At 32.6% G+C, this 23,543-nt stretch overlaps 1 protein-coding gene across 1 annotated transcript in view; it reads right to left on the reverse strand.

The window, feature by feature from the left end:
• The window catches only part of LOC129984682 (glutamate receptor ionotropic, NMDA 3A-like), a 332,243-nt gene that overhangs the window by 55,893 nt on the left and 252,807 nt on the right, over positions 1-23,543 (reverse strand). The window contains exon 4 of the mRNA XM_056094615.1: positions 8,930-9,257. Within this exon, the coding sequence (XP_055950590.1) occupies positions 8,930-9,257 (328 nt within the window). The remainder of the gene's footprint in view (positions 1-8,929; positions 9,258-23,543) is intronic.

Consider the following 23,543-nt stretch of genomic DNA (forward strand, 5'->3'; position numbering starts at 1 on the left):
TGTTCCGCTTTTTTCTACTCTAGGTAAATTTATCAATATTACATATATTTGTAATACATGTGTGGTTAATATTGTGCTTATTAAGTGTTCTAAAAGTTTTATAGCCAAGTTTTAAAACCACCACCAGTGATGAGTTCTTATCTTAGAAATTAATAGTGCTATAAAAATGTTTATCAAAGATTCCATTTTTTAAAGTTTTACTTTACATATAATTTTTAAGTTTCAAAACTAGATATGAAATTTGTTATTGCAAAGCCTCATTATCTATTATATTTTTTAAAGGTTTTTAGTGCTATTTTTTTCAGGAAAATGACATAGATCATTCATACTTTCAACAGCTCACCATCATCATCTTCCCTTCTTTAAAAAAGAAAAGCATTATTTTTTTGCACAACATCTATATAACAAACAATGCGTAAAATAAACGTCTGTGAAATCTTTACTAATACTGAACTTCCTGCTTGAAGACTTTCGAACAATATTCAAATCCAGCATACAGCGACATTTATTTTTTATATTATATTTTTCATTCAATGAAAGTTATGTAAGTGTATTAAAAAAGTTTATTGAATTTACATGTAATAATTAATAACAATTGATCCATCTTTTTAAAAATTTTCATCTGAATAATATTAAACTAAAACTACTTACGTATCTTTTTTTTTTTCGAAAAGAAATCTTCAATAAAAGAATACGAATTTTCTATAAAACAAATATCTTTGCGTAAGAGCAACAAAAAGCGCAACCGGAACTCACAAAAAAAACTGATGAAAGAAAGCAAAAAAAAAAAAAAAAAAAAAAAAAAAGAGAAGTACCTTGTGAGTACAAAGGTGAACGAATAAACGAAGTGGGGGGGGGAAGACCAGTTTCCCCCTCTTCAAACTGGGTCTAGTCGAATCGTAGTTCAGAAACTTCTAAATTCAGTGGGAGGAAGGGCTGCTTTTAGTATTTAACCACTTGCGGTGGCAAGAAATTTACAGTTGAGTATGCCAAAACAGTAAACTATATCGTATTAGTTCACTCTAATACGATATAGGCCTCACAAAGTATCCAACACCTTATAGAAATAGAAAGAAGATTTATACTATATTCTAAATGAATTAATTTTCGTCCTAAGACTTTTTTTTTGTAAACTGCGTTCCGGCAAACAATCGACGGATTTCGAACATCCATTTTACTTCTCTGGCAACTGCCTGTTGACGCGTGTACCTCGTTGTTAACAATTCTGTGACAAAAGCATCTGGGCATAAGTGGCACGTTTTTCCAACGCAAGTGGTTAAATCAACCAGCCAATAGCGTGCGTTGTGAAGTTTTTATGGGCTGTCGGATGACTATTCATATTGCTTGTTCAGTACCACAATGATAAGATGGCATTTCATTGATTAACAGGTGATAAGCTGTTGGTTTTCTCAAGATGCTTCTTCACTTGCCACAAGCGGGCGCTACCCAATACTATGAACACTTTCAAACGCTGGAAGCATAATAGTTGGATGGGAATTTGGTGAGAGCAGCTACTAAAGTAAAGCATCAAACATTTGTGTTGGTAGGTGTTTCGGAAGTTGTCAGTCTTTTACACTTGTGTCTAAGAAAGTTTGAAACATTTTTAGCAAGTCTTCGTTTGTGTAGGGCAGTGTTTCCCAAACTTTTGGCATATTTCTACCCCTTTTATAATTTTCGTAAAGCTGAGTACCCCTCGTCAAAAAAAATAAAAATAAAATGGACGTATTTTAATAATAATCAAAAATATATTTATTTTTTTCTTTTTTTGTGACATATACAAAATAATAAGAAAAGAGAAATAAAATTATTCATAATAAAATATAAATAAAAGTGATATTGTAAATAACATTTATTTGGATCAATGAGAAGGATGAAATTGTTTGTGCTGAGATGACAGATCGTCATAATTTGGTTCCCTGTTTGTTCATTTTAATCTCAGATGCGGTTTCACGTCCAACAGTCTGTTCCTTTTTTTCGACTTAATCTCTACAAATTCTGAAAAAGCAACTTCACATAAATATGAAGTTGGAAAAGACAAGATGTATTTCAGAACTTTTTCTGTTAACACCGGGATACACATGTTGTATTTGTAACCAGAATGATGTTTAGGTACTCTCCCTATGTTTAATTTTCAAAAATCCGTCTGAAGCCAATTCCAACAATGGCTCTTCTTCTGCATGCGTCAAATCTTCTGCCATGGAGGTTGTGTTAATGTTAAACGGATCTCTTATCCATTCAATATTTTTGTTTAAATCAGGGAAATAGTTTTATAGGGAGGGACAGTGGACCACAGATGATTGGGCCTTCATTCATTTTGGTCAGAGCCATGTGATTTTCCGGGGGTTGACTTTTGCCTCAGTTGTACCCCCATGAAACTCTTATTGTACCCCTGGGAGTACGCGTACCACGCTTTGGGAAGCACTGGTGTAGAGGAACGGCTACATGGCGTCATTTTGAAACCACTAATCAAGTAAATAATCATTTTTTTTGTAATCCATTCTTTTCAATTAACAAATTGGGACAAGAGTAATGAAGTTTTTTTCTGCCATCACTTACCCCGTTCTAACAATCAAACATTGGATCAAATTTAATTGGACCGAGAATTCACCACATGATATATCAGAAATACTTGCCTACGTAAATACCGAATTGCACAAATATAGTTTCAAAGGCGAACCATTGGATTATATTAATCATATAAAATCTACATATGGGAAGATCCTGGCAAAGAATGGTTTTTACCTTATCAGAACTGCATCTTTTCAAATTCTGAAAGATAGCACTAAGTCGTAGACTCGTACATTTCAACGAGAAAAAAACATGGTTTTTGTATCAAATACTCCTTAATCTTACTAAAAAGGTCATATTAAGCAATTATATAGGATATATATGGGATGGGCATATTAAGAGTTAAAATGCATTAGTCTATTAAAAAGCTTATTTTTAATGACAATTATTGTCTTTTGGCGAATTTTTGTACTAAAAGTTTCATTTAGCAAATGACTAGAGTATATTTTAAGTTTTGTACAGCTTAAACTTTGTCTGGATAGAAATAGTGAAACCCAATCTTGAACTCTCTGAATTGGATCAAATATTTTTCTTTAAACCCGAATTTAGACGTGAATACCCTGTATTGGATTTATTTGTATTGAACAACAATTGTAAAAAGTAGTTGCGCTCTACTTGACGAATAAATTTGTTTGGTCTTTCTTAAACAAGTTTCTTGTTTTATTTTAGTTAGTTTTTTTTGAAAATTAGGGACACGATAAATGTATCTTAAAAATATTTCAATAAGTGGAAAAAAAACATAACGAAAGATATATCCTAGCGATATTAGGTATGACAAGAATCTAGGTATGATTGAAATCTATATTTTGTTTACCTGTAGACTAAGATTTATTGTAATACACATCATTGAAATTAATTTTGGGTATAACAATGGAAAGTATTTAGCAGTAGAATATATATATATATAAAAATATGTTACGGTGAATATAAAATGATAGATTGATGTAAATGGTGATTTTGAAATAATCACCAATAATTATCCACAATAACTGGATTAATAATATTTATCATATGTATTAGACGAATAGATATTGGAAAACCCCCATTTAGTTTAGAGCAAGCGCTTTATGTATGACCATTTGACTTTTATGCCAAAACATTCATGATCAAGAAATGTCCTGGCATAAGGGTAGCTCGTCTTCCCCGTGATCTGGGTGCCCTGGGTTCGAGTCCCAGTTAGGGCATGGTTGTTCTGTGTTCTATTTGTGAAGTGTGTGAACGTACCCCCCCCCCCCTGTAAAAAGGGGTTGTGCAAGCGAATGTGACGCATGAAGTAGCTAAGTCGTACTCTTGGCCCTAGTTGGCGCTACTGATAAAACAAGAGACCCTCACTTGGCTTAAATCGCTGGCAAAAAACTGCCAGCGGGCTTATAACGTACCATAATTCACAACAACAACAGATTTCAATATTGAAATATGAATAGATAATATTTTTTATGTAACACGAGACTTTATTTATAGTTCTGAGAGGTTTCTTTCGTATGATTTGAATATTCTTTCAATTTGCGATTTCTAACAGACTCTATTTTGGCTCACTTAGCTTAAATCGCTGGAAAAGAACTGTCAGCGGGCTTATAAAAGTGTCATAAGCCACAAAAATACACACAACAACCATTTAATTTATATACCAAAACCTTCACAGTCAAGAAAGGCAGAAACATATCCTTTATTTATGCACGCAAATTACATTTCCGTGCAAATAGAAGCGGGATATAATTTGCCTCTTCATAACTGGTTGATGCCTTATTGGTCAATTGCATTTGTTCATTATTGGCATTAAGATTATCAAAGAATAACTGTAACAAATTTCTATAATATATAATTTTCTGTAATCCTTATTGCTAGCATTTTTTAACTGGGCTTATTTTTATTCATTCCATATTTTGAAAGAATCACAGTATAAGCAAATTTTGATACCGAGTAGACATTTATCTTAGTCCTTTCACTGGAGCAGAAAACATTTTGCACCTAACAATTTAACATCAATTCCCCTTGGATGTGTTTCGTGTTCATGTATGAATCTGCCATTCTTCCACTTTCTGGGGAGAAAAGAAGTATTGCCTGTCATCGGCCCCCTAGAGACAGGCGATACTTCACCCCGATAACAACGGAATAATTCAAGAAACAAAACATGACACTTCCTCTCAGTTTAGAACAAGCCTTTTGACACGGATGCAGATTTATCTCAGATATAAACACAGTTTAGGCACCTCCGAAAAATCATTCGATGACATGAATTTATATTTGATATAAAACAGATTTGTAGATATATTGCATAACATTTGAGATAGTTCTTTTTGAAATGAAGGGTAAGCGAAGAATAGAGGGCTCAAAATATTTAATTTTACTGACGAAATATCTCCAAACCATACTAATACTGAAATAACTGACACTAGACATTAAACTTTGAGGCCTACTTTTTTGAAATTAAATCTAAAGCGACCCACTTTTTAGAAACCGCATCTACAATGACCCATTTCGTCCTCGGAGCATTGGATCTTTCTGGAGACAAACAACACACATTCTTTCCGCAAGAAGTATTACGGTCCAAAAAATTCTCGCATACACTCAAATAAATTTGTTATGCCAGAGAACGCTTTACAAGGCTTTGGCGTACAATAGTTATTACGAAATATTAACATTTGGCGTGTATTTGGCATATTTACTGAATCTGTCGTGTTATCCTTGGCGCGTTATTTGGTGATTAATCCTTAGCATGAGTTAATAGTATCCGAAAATCGGATTTATATTTTAGACACGTTTTTCTAAACCGATTGAAACAAAAATTTGACAGAAAATTGCATTTGTTATCACAAAATCCCATAAAAAATTTGATATATTTAAGTCATTGAGTTTTTGAGTTATCGATTTTAAATGTTTTTGAAATTACAGATCGATAGACAATCAACTCGTTGTTTGATTTGATCCAAAATATTACAAGTATCTACATTATAAATATTTAATTTATTACATTATAAATGTTAATTGAGCTCCCTTCGGTTAAATTACATTTGATCAGCCGGACAGACGGATTTCCTCCGAACGGATTTTGCTCAAAGTTTGATAGCAATCTTCAGATTTGGTGTAAAGATCGTATACCAAATTTCAACCGTCTAGCTCAAAGAATTTTTGAGTTATCTTTGTCACAAGCAGACGGACATTTTCCAAATTTTTTTTTTGCCGATCGCAGGGAGATGTAAAATGTAGTTTCATCAAAAACTTGAGTTGGAATGTTTTGACGATTATTATATTTTCTCCATATTACGTTTACGTGAAAGTAAAAAGAAAATTTCGCAATGATTTATTATTAAATATAAACTTACAAAAATATTTGTAATATGTGACTTGATTAAAATTTTCAAATACAGCGTCACCTTTTTCCAAATTCTGGAAAGATACATATGCGTTTAAGATCTTGTTCAAACTCGCCAAAAATTGACTTACGCCCCACAGTTTGGAGACCTCTGTCTTAAATTCTAACTCAAACCGTGCCTACGTCCTTAATTTACTACTACCTTAATGGATTTTCACTATATCACATGGATTTTCACATCGAATTTTGACTATATCACATGGATGGACTATAATCTAATGGACTAATTAAATTAGTATCAGCAAAGAATGCTGTTAAGGCGGCAAGAGAGGAGACATTTAAACGAAGAGCGGTTTGATATTCTCTTCTTCAACAATTTCTGTCCTTCCTTATCCTCATCCATGCACTTAAAAAAGGTTTAAATAATCTTTTCCTGTAGTTTATTCACCAAAATGTTTTACCTCCTTAATAATTTTCAGAGAAACATGTAATCTCTAATACGTCCTGTATACGCCCGTAAAGAGGTGTCTCCTGTTGCCATGGTTTATTTTCAAAACTGTTTTCTACTAGATATCGGATGTTAAGATAAATACATCATATGGATTAAATACTCCAAATACTGATTTGAATAGCAAAGACGCATACTATTATAAAGAATAAAAAATATAGAGACAATGCAATTAAAAATCAGATACAGGGGTAAATAACTCAACACATGTTCATTGCTATCTCGTATATAGAAATGAAAAACCCTTTTTTCAAATAAAACATTTTTTTTTGATATAGTACCTAGCTTAGTTATATAGAAATTATGAAATTATGTGTTGAACCAATCTGGTTCTCAATGTTTCATTTCAAAGGAATGCTTTTCAAATTATGAGAAGGCCATGATGGCCTATTGGTAAGGTCTCAACTTCAGGATAGGAAGGTTCAACGTTAGAGACCAGATTTCACCAAAGAAACACCGATTAAGCGTGTCTGGTGGACGTTAAATCCATTGAGACCAGATGTCCTTCTTCCGGATTAAAGGGGAAGATTGGAGAGGAAATACCATCCTTGTCATCTGACCACGGTTCAAAAGTATTAGGTCCGTCCCAAAATTGCCCTAGTGTTGCTTTAAAACGGGACGTTATTTATAACTAAAGTTGCTTACTAATCAACCGATCAGTTAAGATGAATGTAAGATTTTAACAAAGTCCTCTCTGTTTATGAGAAACTACAATTATATAATTTCGAAAACAGACGTTTAGGATTGTGACATAAATGTTTTAATTAAAATGCAATGCTTAAGTTTTTTTTTATGTCACGAAATTTTCATTTAATAGATCAGAAAATATATGCGTTCTTTTCGTATATCGAGTAAATAAAGAGAAAATATTTTAATCGTAAAAAAAAAAAAAAAAAAAAAAACCTCAACAGATTTTTATTTTCAGACTTTCCGAGTCCTAAATACACATTTTTGGAATTACATTTTGCCTATCAATCCATTAATATGATAATTCTAAAACACTTTGCATTGTACTCATGAAATTCGGTATTTGCACTTAAAATGAAATTTGTAGATTTTTATCAATTTTTCAACGAAATTCTTCTACAGGAATTTTGTCTGTCTATTTATTCAAGTACATATAAGCACCATAACATCGCGTTACATAAATAAACTTTGGTATATATTTCAGCTTCTATTGATTCATATAAAATTTTGAAGGATATCCTTCTAAGACGTCATGTCTGTCTGTCTGCACATTCGCATGCATGTAAATGTCATAACTATCAAACACAAAACCTTAAATAAGTGTAATTTGTAATATGATCTTTAACTAAAGTTGCGTGATTGAAAAAAAAGACATCCCAATCCCCGTTTGGTTTCCATCACATTCTACGAAGCACAAAACATTCATGTGTGGAACTCTAAGAATAAAATTTTGAGAACTTGCGGCATTGCAAAGAATCCATAATTGTTATGCTGGAGGAGGAGAGAAGAAAACACTTTTATTAAGAAGTATGATAGAAATTTTCGTGGAACCACTTTGAGTTTGGTTTGGTTTTGGTTATGTTAACGTCCCGTTTGAAGCAACACTAGGGCTATTTTGGGACGGACTTCGTAATTTTGAACCGCGGTCAGATGACGAGGACGACACCTGAGCTGGCACCCCCCTCTCCACACCACACCACACCAGCGGGAGGACGTTTGGTCATGACGGATTTAACGTGCAACTGACCCCCTTACACGACGGTTCTTCGGTGGAATCGGGTCTCGAACCTGAAACCCTCCGGTTCCGAAGCCGAGACCTTACCACCAGGCCACCGCGGCCCTCGAACCACTTTGAGAAACTTTCATTAAGAAGTATGCTGGAAATTTTCGGAGAGATCATTTTATCCCTTTCTAGGGCCGTGGGAAGTATGCTTCCCACCAAATTTATCAATCTTTGTATGAAATGATGTCGGTTGGCATAAGTTCTGACAAATTTTTTTAGAAAGACAGAAACTTTGATGTTTCAGTTCTTTATCTTACACAAAATGATGTGTCTTGATTTGTTACTTAATTATTAATTAACCAAATTAATTAATGAATCAAATTAAATTTATCTAATAAGTTAAGTGAATCCCTTTTCTTATTCTAATTTCAAGCCTAAAAATATTTTAACATAATATGACTAGAAAAAAATGGCCCTTTAAAGGGTTAAGAAACATTTTCATTAAGAAGTATGCTGGAAATTTTCAGAGAGATCATTTTAAGAAACACTTTCATTTAGAAGTATACCGGAATTTTTCAGGGAGCCAACTTTTAGAAATTCTTTCATTTAGAAGTATGCTGGAAATTTTCAGGGAAGAACCATTTTTAGAAACACTTTCATTAAGAAGTATGGTGGAAATTTTCAGGAGGCTACTTTAAGAAACACTTTCTTTAAGAAGTATGCTGGAAATTTTCAGGGAAGAACCATTTTTAGAAACACTTTCATTAAGAAGTATGCTGGAAATTTTCAGGGAGATCACTCTAACTAGCAGGCAATGTTATAACTTTTGATAAGCTTTAAATATACGCACTTGAAGACAAGGCAATCCGAGAAGGCAGGATTCATTTTCTACTCTGGTAGCGCGCATCACAAAGGGAGGTGCAAAGGCGGTGACGATTCGAAATCTTTCTTGACCTTTTTGGGGTGGGCCCACGTGTTTCTTATTCAACCAAAATACAGCATTCAGCGAAACTCGACTGCCAGTCACATTTCCGATTCTCTTCCAGCGTCGTGGGACAGGTTCGTCAAAATCGGTCACGTGATGAAGGGGACGACCGGGATGTGGTACCAGGTTGTAGATGTCGAAAACGGGAGCCAAAAGAGATGAGCCATTCAGACGACGTTGTTTAAACACTGATCTGTAACGATAAAAAAAGTACAATATATAATTGTATTTTGAAAGAGAATTAAAACTTCAAGAAGTTTATTTCCATTAATTTCAAACTATTCATTATTACAAAAATTGTCATGCGGTTCTAAGGCGAAAGAAGTCCACCATGCTCTATAATGAAAAAGGACGCTATATCTCATCAGTAAACTAGATATACAGGTATCAAAAACACTACTGAGGTATACACAAAAAGCGAAAGTTGTAGAAACTCACAACACACATGAATTGCTGACGGAAATGGTACTAACGGCTAATAGTACTAAAACAATTGGATAACTCTTTTGGCAATCCACACTTAAAAGAGAAAATTACCCCTTATATAAATGCCTCAGCTGACATGGTCTTCTGAAGTGGTATGAAGTCAATGGAATTCTTCAGAAGTATCTACAGATCGCAGTCATAGAACCATATTTCTTGTATTTTCCAGAACCTTAATTTTTACCACTCAATTTGTCGCTAAATTGCCGCCATGGTCGGAGGTCACTGACATGGAATTCATACAGAATTCATTCATCTCTTTCCAATGATGAGATTAATGGTGTAAAGAAGCTGTATTACAAATTCGTAACATTTTTAAGACATAATTTAAATATTTGAACTTTTCACTTGTATTAATTAAACATTTAAATTTTCAGCTGTTAAACTTAATTGTTCTCTTTTTTATTGATCTGGAGATAATGAATATTTTTAGTGGCGATTGATTTATAGCTGATTCCATAGCCTAATAAATTTACTCAATTCCATGACTTCAGAATATAAAATAAAAGGGAAACGAGACAACTTTTGCAGGTCAAAAAAGACCTTGGTTAACTGGATATTACCTTTGGTTTGTCTGATTTAGTCCGAATATATTAGCTGAACATGGCTTCACTGGGAAACTTTTTGTGAAAGCTAATTCCCATTTGTTTTTCACACAGAAGATAATCATGAGATATCTACCACTTAATGCGGCAGCTGAATTTTTATTTTATATTATATAACATACATTTTAATACACAATTTAAGGATTGGTACAGGACGCACTACAACAATAATTTATTGTATAGGAATGTATAGTCTCAAATAACATGTTGAAGTGCTAACATAAGATATAGGAGACGAAAGGAAAGACAAAGAGTTTATTGACAGCATCGTTGACAAATGCAATATTTACAATAACTGTTCAAAATTCGCTAACCAGCAATGATATATGTTTGATAACCTTGTTGGATCGATTTGTGAACATATTCATAGATGCCAAGTATTTCAAACATACATATGCAGCAGTTATGGATATTTGAGTAACGAGGTCCTCATCTGAATCGCACAAACAAGACTCTTCAGATATCCTCATAAAAATATTTCAGGCTTGATAAAATGAGCGACAGGGGTGGCCATAGGATTAACCTATTACGCCCAATCCATCGTGCTCTAGCCACCAATTATCTGCCGGTAACTGAAACAACCAACCAATAAGTCCATTTCTCCTTTCTTTCATTTCTTCTTTTCTATTGTTACTAAATTTCCGGGGTTCGTTTGGATAGTGGGGGTTATATGGTGTGAAGAACGCTCAATCACCAGGCGGCAGTAGAAAATAAAACAACGACGTTTATTTACACGAAGACACACAGGACAGTACAAAGACGACAACTATATACAGCACAGAAACCGAGACTTGCAGCATACAACAGCATACAAAACAGCAGCATACAACAGACTCTACTGCAGACAGTAGCACACAGCTTAGTTCAGCACTAGCTTCACTCTGTCGCTGCTCCGCTTATCTCTGGAAGGCCAGTTCTTTACCGTCGGTTCCGACTACGACGACCCTGGCAGCCGCGGCCGCCTCCTTTTATAGGTCTCAGGGGACGGGGCTAGAAGCCTCTCAACCAATCAGGAACGTTCGAGGCGTATCTCGGTTCCTACTGGATGGATCGGGAAAATTCTCGATGTTTCGGGTATAATCTATTTTGGCGCCAAAGTCGCCAAATTCGTCGCCAAGTTGGTCGCCAAGCTCCGGGACCTCCGACGCGACACACGGACTCCGTCCAATACAGATGACTGTAAAACATTCTTTCCGATGGTGGAACCAACTATGCTGGGAAGCAGCATTACAGATTCGTAACACTATATTTGAACCTCACCGTATCATTGGTGCTCATACATTCCTATTAAATAAATTATTGTTACAATGTCCTGTATCGAACCTTAAAAATAGTATCATGAATTTTGAATCAGCCCGTAAACTTATCAGACGATTATGAATAGTATACTTCCATATTCGTCTATATACGATAATTATATAGTATAATATATAGGCGATTCGTCTACATAGTATAATATGAAAAGTGTACTAATATACTTTCAGAATTAATACTCCAGGTTAAGCAGTATGGTTATATTGTTCAAAATACTATACATTAAAACAAATTTGAAATAAATGTAAAGTAATTGACATTCTTGTACATTTGTTGATATTATATTCTTTTTAATAAGTTTACTTAAATCGCACAGAATTATAGTTTTAACTGAAAAATTTCGAAACATGTAAGAACACATTATTGCGAGAGTCATAAAAATTAATGAAATTTCTATCGGGATCATTTAAATATTAGCGATTAAGCTTCAATAAAAATTTATTCCACTCTCATTTTATTAATTACTTTTCCATTTTTTTTTAGCCCATCATGCTGCAAGTTTCACTCAATTTTCTAAATACTTCATTTGATGTTGAAGAACAAGTAACCGAACTGAACATGAATGGAATTTCCCAAGAGGAAAATTCTGAATGCTAAACCCCTCGACCTCGGAAAAAAGCTATAAATTTGGTTTATATTCTCTTTTATATCCTATAAACTTGATATGTAAGCTATAAAAATGGAGTGTAAGGGAAGACTGCGCATGGTAGAAGAGGCAGTGTTATTAATATGGATTTTATGTCTATCCAAAATTGAAAATCAATACAATATTAACTTTTATAATTGTAATAATTTTGAAATATAGCTTAATTGCGGGTATTGATTAGTACAGTCTACTATTGCCATGCAACGCATTTTACCAATTTCGCGTATTTATTTCTTGTTGCTGTTACTTGATTACTAACCAGCTGTTAGAAATCAAGTGACTAGTACTTACCCTAGGTATATTCAAATTCCCTATTCTAGGGTACGTTTCTTTAACCCTTATGTTCATTTTGTATAGTATACCATACATACAACTTTATAAAAATATACTACCACTATAAAATAATTTCTAACTTAGTTTTATTAAACGATTTTTATTACACGATGTTTTTTATAGCGTAAAGAAGCTGCCTATATACATTTTTTATTTTTTTTGCTTTTCTTCAAAAAAGTAATCTTGCCACGATAAGGGTTAAAACATCAATACATACGTTTAGTATGTATTGCAGTTTTTTAATTCTTTTTTTGTTATATGTCATATATAATTGAAAATTAATGTTATTTAAATTAACTGTAAATTAAAGTTATTTGTACTACACTTTTGTAGCACACTTTTTATGTGTTTTTGTTATTTGTAACACACACTTTATGTTACGCTCGCTTGATTTGTAACCTGATATTAGAAATCAAGTAATCAAATTTCTTACTATAGAATGAATTTCTTTTACATATAGTGCATACTGATGATTTGATTATTTTTTGATTTTTGATTATTTTTTATTTCATAAAATGCCATACTAATTGAAAAATTAGGTTATTTGAATCAATTGTAAATTAACATTATTATATTAATTTATGTAACGTTCGCTTGTTTAGTAACATGATATTAGAATTAGAAGTGATCAGTATTTTATTCTAAGCACAATCAAATTCATTACTCTTGGGTGCTTTTCTTTTAATGTAGAGTATACTGATATTTTTGATTATTTTTGTTTTGTAAAATGTCACGTTAGTTGAAAATTAATATTATTTAAGTTAATTTTAAATAAACATTAATTATGTCATATTTTAATTTTTTAATGTGTAGCACAGACTTTTGAAAGATTTCCATTTTTAAAATGAAAAAGACAAACAAGGTAGCAACAAAAATTTCACATTTCATTTTTCGGATATTTGGAAAAGAAGTAAATTTGCTCTTTCTTTGCTATGTCAAATTAAAAAAAAATCATACTTTTTAAGTTCTTTATAACATAAAACAAATTGACAAAAATAAAAAATAAAAAATTTTATCTAGAAATCTGTGATATACTGATATTCAGTTGCATGTTTTTAGCTAAGATTCATACATTTCTAATAAATATTTTTATATTCTCTTTGTCAAAATTTAATTAAATATTTAATTATTTTTTTCATTATTCTCTCAATAAAAAATTTAATGAAAATATAATTAAAAATTTCAAGGTTCCTTTCTTATTAGATATTTACGAGAAATAACTACCTGCTAAAGTGGTAGCCGAACAGGTTTAACAATCCGCCCTGTAGAAAACTTAGCACGATTTTTAATTATGCATGTCCTAATTTAGAGATAGAATACAACTTATAAACACAATTATGTTAAAAAACATACGAAAAAATTAAAAGCAGAAATTGAAGTCATAATTCTTTTTCATATACGTGAAATACTTTTTAATATGCTAATAAATTAATTTAAAAAATCAGAAAAAAAGTCGTCGAAATGGAATGATACCCTTTCGATTTCTGATAAACTCGGCATTTTTATTAACGATAAAATAAACCCTTTTAAATCATGATAAATGAAAAAAACCAACGAAAAATCATGTGTGCGCCTCAGGCATTCTTTAAATCCTCAAGTAAAGTTATTTATTCTTTGTTATTAGATTACTTGAATAAGCCAATTATAGTAAAACTAATTTTTAAGATTTCTAAGGCCCGAACATGGTCCTCGTTACAGAATTAATCAGTTCTTCTGTGAATAAAATTTTCTCAGTTTTAGTAAATATCATAAATTAACTTATATTTAATTATATTTGTGAAAAGAAAAGTAAACATTTTTTTTTCAAAACTCATTGCATTAATAAAAGTGATCTTGAAGATGACATTTAACTATTTTTATATAATAGGAGAAATACGAAGAAAGGAAGCAGAGATTTTACGCATGCACATATGAAATAATGTCAGTCAATTAAAGTCAAAATTTGACACGAGGCTGCAGCTATAGTATCACAATTTCATATATTTAGTTCATTGCTGTTTGAGTGACCTTTGTGAAAGTATAGACAGATAGACGGTCAATGCCTTTAAAGATTTAGTTCCGAATTTGGCAGGTATCTACACTTTAGATGTTAAATCTGTATACTAAATTTTACCTTCATATGTTAACTTTTATATACTTCATATGTTAACTTTTATATACCTCATATGTTAACTTTTATATACCTCATATGTTAACTTTTATATACTTCATATGTTAACTTTTATATACTTCATATGTTAACTTTTATATACCTCATATGTTAACTTTTATATACTTCATATGTTAACTTTTATATACCTCATATGTTAACTTTTATATACTTCATATGTTAACTTTTATATACTTCATATGTTAGCTTTTATATACTTCATATGTTAACTTTTATATACTTTTATAACTTTTTTATATACTTAGACATACCTCATCTAAATGTGTGAAATCTGTCTGTCTGGCTTGATTTCATACAATTCTACAAATCTGGAGTAGAGACCATATACCAAATTTCAACCGTCTAGCTGAAAATGTTTTTGAATTATCGGGTTCACAGACTAAATGCTGAAATGGACCTAGTTCTAAAAATTGATTTTTGTCATTGATTCGGTTTGGAAAATTCAGATTCCTTAAAATCTCGAGTTCTGAATTCTTGATCTTTATAATATTTTACATTTATATACTTTGTATACACCCAGAAAAAAATGGTTGGCAACAGATAACTTTTTTTAAGAATTCCGAGGTGATAATGCATTGGAGTGCTTGATAGCAAGTCACTTGGAAGTAACTAAAGATACTCGTTTACTTCAAACAGATTCAAGTTTGGTATTTTACTTTAATTTAAAAATATACTAAAACATGAATTGGAATTTCTTAAAAAAACTTACGAAGATAAGCAGCTTCATCGTTAGAATTCCTTAAATCTTTCATCAATTGCGGCTCATACAATTAAAGGAATTTTACGAAACACCAGCAATATTAAGAAACAAAAATCGAAAGTTTCTGATTTTACAAATACGCTTTAACGAAGCATGCTTATTCATACAGAGACATACTTTTTACTTTTTCGTATCCGCAGTACAGAGAAAGTATAGAAACTCGAGATTTTGACGAATCTCCAGGTTTTAGACCACCCTGAGTTCGAAAAACCCATTTTTGGAAAATGTCTGTCCGTCCGTCTGTGACAAAGATAACTCAAAAACGCTTTGAGGTAGCCGGATGAAATTTGGTATACAGGCTTCAAACTAAATTTGTAGATTCCTATTAAAGTTTGAGTAAATTCCATTCCGAAGAAGTTTGTCTGTCGAGGTTTTCGAATATACATTAAAACGATAATTACAAGACGAAGAGATTAGATGGATAAAATGCAGCATGCATATTTAACATCTTTTAGTATAGAAATCTACCAAATTTTGAGAGAAATCCAACAAGTGGTTAACTGTCTGTCGGTCTGTATTTGCAGACGTAATAAGTCAAAAAACGCAGCGACTGAAATATATCAAATTTGGTACGTGATTTTGTGACTTTAAATGCAGGTTTATGTGAAAATATGTTTACAGTCGGTAGGAAAAAATGCGTCTGAAACCTATATTTGATTTTTTGGATCCTTTGACCACATCCAAGAGATTAATCGCCAAAATATTCGCCAAGGGTTAAACGACAAATTCAATAAAATTACTAAATTTTCGCCAAAGATTAATATTTTGTAACAACAGTACGTCAATGCTTTGCAAGACATTCAGTGGCATAACATCTTTATTAAGCCGGTGTCCTGGCATAGGGGTAGCTCGTCTTCCCCGTGATCTGGGCGTCCCGGTTCGAGCATGGTTGTTGTTCTTCTGTGTTCTAACTGTGAGGTGTGTAATGTGCCACTCTGTAAAAAGAGGTTGTGCAAGCGAATGTGACGCATGAAATAGCTAAGTCGTACTCTTGACCCTAGTTAGTGCTACTGAAAAAATAAGAGACGCTCACTCGGCTTAAATCGCTGACAGATAACTGTCAGAGGGCTTGTAAAGTGCCATAAGTCACAACACGCAACAACATTTTTATTAAAGAGCATACGAGAAAGTTTTTGGGAGACCACTCCCGCTGGTTGATCAAGGAAAAACAAACTGGATATTTCCAATTTTATTAATTTTACTTTTTCAGGATACGTATCATCGCTCATCCATCAGAAATAATGTCTACCCTAGAAAAAGAATTTTGTAAACAACTTTTCTAGTCACAATGTATAATAACTTGCGGCACCCCCCTATAGAGACGCCCCAGGACGCCCACCCACGCGCACTCTTTGGTAAACACTCCATTAAGTAGTCATACGAAAATGCATTTCATATTTGCTGTGAATTTCAGAATAAGGGAAAACGAATAATGTTCAAAAGCGTAAAAAAACTGAAATATATTGAAAGTTAATAAGAACTGTTCTTTTTATAAATAAACTTCAGCCGTCGCCAAATAATAAACCAATTATAGTTTAGTTTAGTTTAGTTATATTAACGTCCCGTTTTAAAGCAACACTAGGTCTATTTTGGGGCGGACCTCGTCATTTTGAACCGCGTTCAGATGACGAGGACGACACCTGAGCTGGCACCAGCGGGAGGACGTTTAACGTGCACCAGACCCGCTTACACGACGGTTCTTCGGTGGAATCGGGTCTCGAACCTGAAACCCCCTGGTCCCGAAGCCGAGACCTTACCACCAGGCCACCGCGGCCCTAAGCCAATTGCAGATATGGTGTCTATTAATTATGAAATGAAAGTGGAAGAAAATTGAAATATTTATTAAGAAATACAAAAATAGTTAAATGTTGATTTTGTTAAAGCATGTAGGATAAAGGGTCCCAGGTTAAAATAAGACCATTTATACGAATCAATTCTTACATTTTTAATTTTCATTACCATTTTTTCTTTTCCGTAGATTGTATAGAGGAAGCACAGTAATTGTCAAAAAATTCTAACACAAGATTTTGACGAATCTGCATATGGCTGACTTATCTGAGTTAAAAACACACACATATTTTTGGAAAATGTCTGTCCGTCTGCTATCTGTGACAAAGATTAATCAAAAACGGTTTGAGGTAGACTGGTGAAATTTGGTATACAAACTAAATTAGCATACTGAATGAGTCGATTTCTATCAAATTTTGAGAAAACCTGTTGAGAGGAAGTCTGTCTGTCCATCCGTCTGTTCGATTATAAGTTATCACGATAATTACAAAACGAAGAGAGCTAGATAGATAAGACTCGGTATTCAAAATTAGCATCTATAGTCTAGACATCGCTCAAATTTTGAGCCAGATTCAACAAGGAATTGAGCGTCTGTCCGTCTGTACTCTCAGAAACATGTAAACGCGGTAACTCAAAGTCGCAATGATTTAAATATAAAATTCTGCGTGTGATTTTCTGACTATAATTGTAGTTCTGAGTTAAATTTTTATTTCAATCTGTTGGGAAAAAAAAAAAAACCTGTCTAAAACACAAATTTATTTTTCATATATTATTAACTGTACGCCAGAATTAATCTCTAAGTACCTCGCCAAGTATAACACGATATTCTGAATAAAAATGCTAAATTCACGAAAACGTGATAATTAGTCAATATTTAGTAACTATTGTACGTCAAGGCCATGTTAGGTGTTCTCTGGGCTAACACCTTTAGTAAAGAATATGCGAGAAAGCTTTAGAAAGGCCACTACCGAAGATTTAGTTTAGTTATATTAACGTCCCGTAGTAAAGCCACACTAGGGTTATTTTGGGACGGACCTTGTAAGTTTGAACCATGGTCAGATGACGAGGACGACACCTGAGCTGGAACCCCCTCTCCACACCAAACCAGCGGGAGGACGTTTGGCCCTGACGGATTTAACGTGCAACAGACCCCCTTACACGACGGTTCTTCGGTGTAATCGGGTCTCGAACTTGCAACCCGAAGGCCCAGAAGCCGAGGCCTTACCACCAGACCACCATGGCCCTCACTCCCGCTGGTTATTTTCTCGCATATGAAGCATTACAAGGGAAAGTATTCGGCTAATAAAACTTTTTTTTTCATGATTAAAAAAAAGCTATTGCAAAAGAACCATTTGAATATAATGCTGCAAAATTTTACAAAGGCGTCGTCATGTCCTTAACTTTTTAGTCCAACAGATAGCAGAACAAAAGTAGAAATAATGATAATTATTATCAAAATAGCATCAACGAAGGAAAACATTCATTATGCTATTTCGTACTATGAATTCAAATCCACCGTTATTATTCATTATCAATTTTGGGATTACATAAAGGATAAAGTGTTTTGCAACGCCAGCTGATGTTAGTGATGAGGACCACAGGTGTTGTGTCTAATATGATAGTCAAAATGTTGGATAATACATGACGAGAACTCGAATATCTCTTGATATTTTTCGAGCTACTTAGGTCGATTACATTGAAATTTACTGACATAAGTGTTTTTATCAAAAATTTTGTGAAATTCTTCACTATATTATAATAGTTTTTTAATAACATTTTTTTTGTTATCAGGAAAAATCTTTGGGACAATCCTATATTTTGATCTAACAATTTTTTTGTTATCAGGAAAAAACTTTGGGACAATCTTATATTTTGATCTAACAATTTTTTTGTTATCAGGAAAAACTTTGGGACAATCCTATATTTTGATCTAACAATTTTTTTGTTATCAGGAAAAAACTTTGGGACAATCCTATATTTTGATCTAACAATTTTTTTGTTATCAGGAAAAACTTTGGGACAATCCTATATTTTGATCTAACAATTTTTTTGTTATCAGGAAAAAACTTTGGGACAATCCTATATTTTGATCTAACAATTTTTTTGTTATCAGGAAAAATTTTTGGAGCAATCCTATATTTTGATCTTCGAAAAATTCGAACTCAAGTTATAACAAATCTCCTCGGTTCAAACTCTAAAAGTTCACAAAAAAAAAAAAAAAAAAAAAAAAAAAAAATGCAATTTTGGAATTAGGCCTGTCTATCATTTTGTCTGTGAACACGATTACACAAAAAAATATTTTGTTCTAAAAGAACGAAATTTGATCTTCACAACAAATTGGAAGATTTATTTCAAATTTTGAATTAAAACTAATTGAAAATTTGAAATAATAATAATAATTTGAATTCATTTCAAAATTTATTAACAGAAAGTTTGGGTATTCGAGTGCCAGTTTATACAGTAACTGAAAAATGTAAATAGCTATATGAATAAAATTTGGTACATATTTTTAGAATCTGATGACAAGTTCAAATTTGTAATTTCTATCAAATTTTTAGATTTTCATTAAACTTTGGGTGAAATCAACTGAAGAGAAGTTTATTTGGCTATCTTAGTGAGTTCATGTGAACGCAATAATTCAAAAAAGGTAAAAAGCTAAAACGAAAAATTTGGCTCCTAATGTTATTACCAATTATGTAGACATTCATTAAATTACGGATCAAATTTGAAAACGCTGTGGCCTTTTATTCACTTATTTATTCATATGCCGCGTGAAAGGGTAAGTCAAAATTTTCAAAGGCTGAATAACATTATTCGTAGAATTATATTAAAATTTGGAACCAATCGGTGGAAAAGGTCATTCTTTGTTTTATTTGTTACTAGCTGCCTTTGGCGACCAGCCGGTTCGTCAATCTTAATCCTCGCTAAAATTTTAATAGTTAAAAATTTTATGTAATTCCTACTTTAATAGCTTCTTCATCAAAATATTTTAGAACTTCAAATTTTGATAGCCATATAACTCATTCATAATATTATAAAGGCCTTCAGTCATAACGTAATATGTATCTCTCTAATTTTCTGTTAGCTCCCGTAGAATTTATGCTTTAAATTAAAGTGGAAAAACTGCAAGTGGTTAAATTGCAATTAATATAAGAACATTTTTTACTGAAACAAAGCATTTTTTATAATATGATTACTGAAAACAGAGTCACTGAACATTTAAACCTTATGGGCACTAAAGATTATCTTTCTTAATTTATGTAATATCTCAAGAATTTTTCAACAAAATTTTTTCAGATTCATCATGAGCAGATCGATTTATTAACAATGTTTAATTTTAAATGCATCAAACACTAAGAAAATAAACAGAATCGTTTAAAATAATCGGTCGAAAACAGGTAAAAATAATTACTTAAAAAACGATGTACTTAAACTAACATAAATACAATTTAATTACAAAAGCATACAACTAACCTAAAAATAATTTAAATCAAGTCCGCATCCGTTGAAAATAGTTGTCAACAATCAGAACACAACACGCATGCGTGAACTTTCAACGCCAGTTATGGTAACGCAAATGCGTGAATTTTTCTACGTCAGTTGGGGTAAAGCTATGCAGACTAGAAATTTTTAATTTCCTTTATTCTGTTTTATTTTAATTCAAAAGTACTTCAGAAGGAATCTGAAAGATGGATTAATTAACAATGTTTAATTTTAAATGCATCAAACATTAAGAAAATAAACAGAATCGTTTGAAATAATTGGTCGAAAAATGTTAAGCCTTACTCTTTGGCGGTGGGGAAATGAAGATTTTTTTGGGCGGGAAAGTTAGTTTTTAATTAATAATTAAAATTATAGTTAAAATTTCAAAAAAAAAGGGACCCTAGGTGCACATTTCCGACCTCCAAGGTATACATGTACCAAATTTGGTAGCTGTAGATCAAACGGTTTAGTCTGTAGAGAGCCAACACACACACACACACACACACACACACACACACACACACACACACACACACACACACACACACACATTGAGCTTTATATAAATATAGATAGTATGGAATGCAAACTATCATACCTTTGAATTCAAGCACTCAGAAATCAGTTGGAAAGAAGATATTTTCTCTTGTGGGCTTGTAGTAACATTGAAGGATTTACTGCCTCCATTCCTACCTACCTCTATGATACATTGCAGACTTTTATAAAAATATATGAAAAGAAGGTGTTATACTCCTTTGAGAGGAGTGACACTGAGACTAAGGAAGAATTTTTTTGTAGCTTTTCTTAACAGAGCGCTGAATAGTGATACTTTATTCTAACCACCATGCATAGTCATGTTATTTATTATATATGTGTCTAAAATTAAGAATATAATGTAATAATATTTTTTCTGCACATTTAATTAACTTTATTGAAAATCGAATTCTGTATGTAACTATGAATATAATTGATTGGATTATTATAAATCATTACAAGAGGATGTTTGCTAAACCAACAGCAATGTCTAAAAGCATGATAAACAAACAAACAAAAAATCACACATTTTTCCGTCCGATGAATTACTTATTTGTCTCAGATATTCGTCACCCACGCCTCCTTCCCATTTTAATAGTTTTCTCCCGAGCGAAGCACAAATGAAGTTATTTAAGAAGGCAATCAATCACTACAGAATAAATCTATCCAATCTATATACTAAATCATATATATTTATCTATCTCAGGTTCTTTCTATATACTTCAAGGCATTTTCATCCACAAAAGATTTTATATTCTCGACTTACGGCTTGGTTAAATATGCTAAATCAGTAGATTTCAAACCTTTAAACATTGCCATACACTTTTTATAAAGCGAATATATAAGAAACCGGAAGATATTCTACTGTTCCACAAATAAAACTGTCCAAAATTTGAAAATTAGAAGCTCATTATTTTAGATTATTCATCTGCATTCTTAAAGAAGCGCCTTGTGTTGATTGGTAGATTTTTCTTCCACCAGACATTAAAGTTGCCTAAAAGAATGATATTCAAGAATTCATAACATGGTATGGTTTGTTATTGAAGAGCAACCCTTTTCTGTTATCATGTGGATATATGATATTGTTTTGGTTTACAATTTTTGGAGCCTCAATATGCACGGGCAGAACATTGACGATTTATCGCTTTCCCTTTTAGTGTTATTAGAAAATGATAAAGAAGGTTGTCACAATTAGCCACTTAAGGTTCTCACTTATCACCAGTAAAAAGTTACAACTTGGCTTGAATGTTACCATGGACCCAATTTTTCTGTATGGCCAATAAAGAGGATCATACGAAGTTATCACCCGGAGAAGCACATAGAAAAAAAGGGGATTGAACGCGAAACTGTGAGGAGGGGTATTGAAAGTTATATAGAATTTTTTAAAACCATCAGTTCTTTCCAGCTCTGTCTCACATATTCTCTAATAAAGATATCCTTCTTCCAAAACTTAAAATTGCGGACCTTGGATAAGGCAGAGAACACCTTACATGAAATGGATGAATGATAGTTAAAAATACAGAATTTTGGCAAAAATCTAGCATTTAATTTACCGTGAGAATATGTATTTTGGATGTCTTTTTAATGGTCGATTGGCACCAAAATTTGACAAGAAACCACAATTGTAGTCACTAAATAACATACCGAATTTCATTGATTTAAGTCATAGCATTTACAAGCATAGGGAATTGAGGACCCACAGACTGTTAACCGTTTGACGGATTTGGTGCAAAACTTGACATCTGTATTTTTGTACTGAACTTGTATACGGAATTTTATCTTTTTAGCTCTTTGCGATTTGTAGTTATTGAGTTCACTAGTATTCGAACAGCAAGACAGATAGTTTTCCTGTGAATGGATTTCGTTTAGAAATTGATGTTAATCTATGTATTTAGTCGAAGCTCTATATACCAAATGGCAGCTCTTTATCTCAAAGCATTTTTGTGTTCACATAATACCAAACATAATGCCAAAAATGTGTTTTTCAGACTCAGGTAGGTCTGAAACGTGAAGATTCGTCAAAATTTTGAGTTCGCATTGTTTGATGGTTACAATGTTCCCTCTATACTTCGTTTACGAGAAAGTAAAATAACAGGAACTGGGTCGGCACACTTATTAGAAACGGCATATATTGTGAACTAGTTATTAGAAACCGAGTATTTATAGTGTAACATTCCCCCGTTTCCCAGTACTGATAAGACATTTACAGCCAGCTGTACCGTCGCTGTTAATTACTAAACTCCTCGAGATAGCCAGCTGGTGGATCTTTTCACTTGGGTGGTTTCGCATCTGTTCATTAGCGACTACAGTGAAAGGTCACATGTGGGAATTCATTGTCCAAGAGATATTGATAGTACCTTCAA

This window comes from Argiope bruennichi, chromosome 9 (assembly GCF_947563725.1).
Source record: "Argiope bruennichi chromosome 9, qqArgBrue1.1, whole genome shotgun sequence".
Classification (NCBI taxonomy): domain Eukaryota; kingdom Metazoa; phylum Arthropoda; class Arachnida; order Araneae; family Araneidae; genus Argiope; species Argiope bruennichi.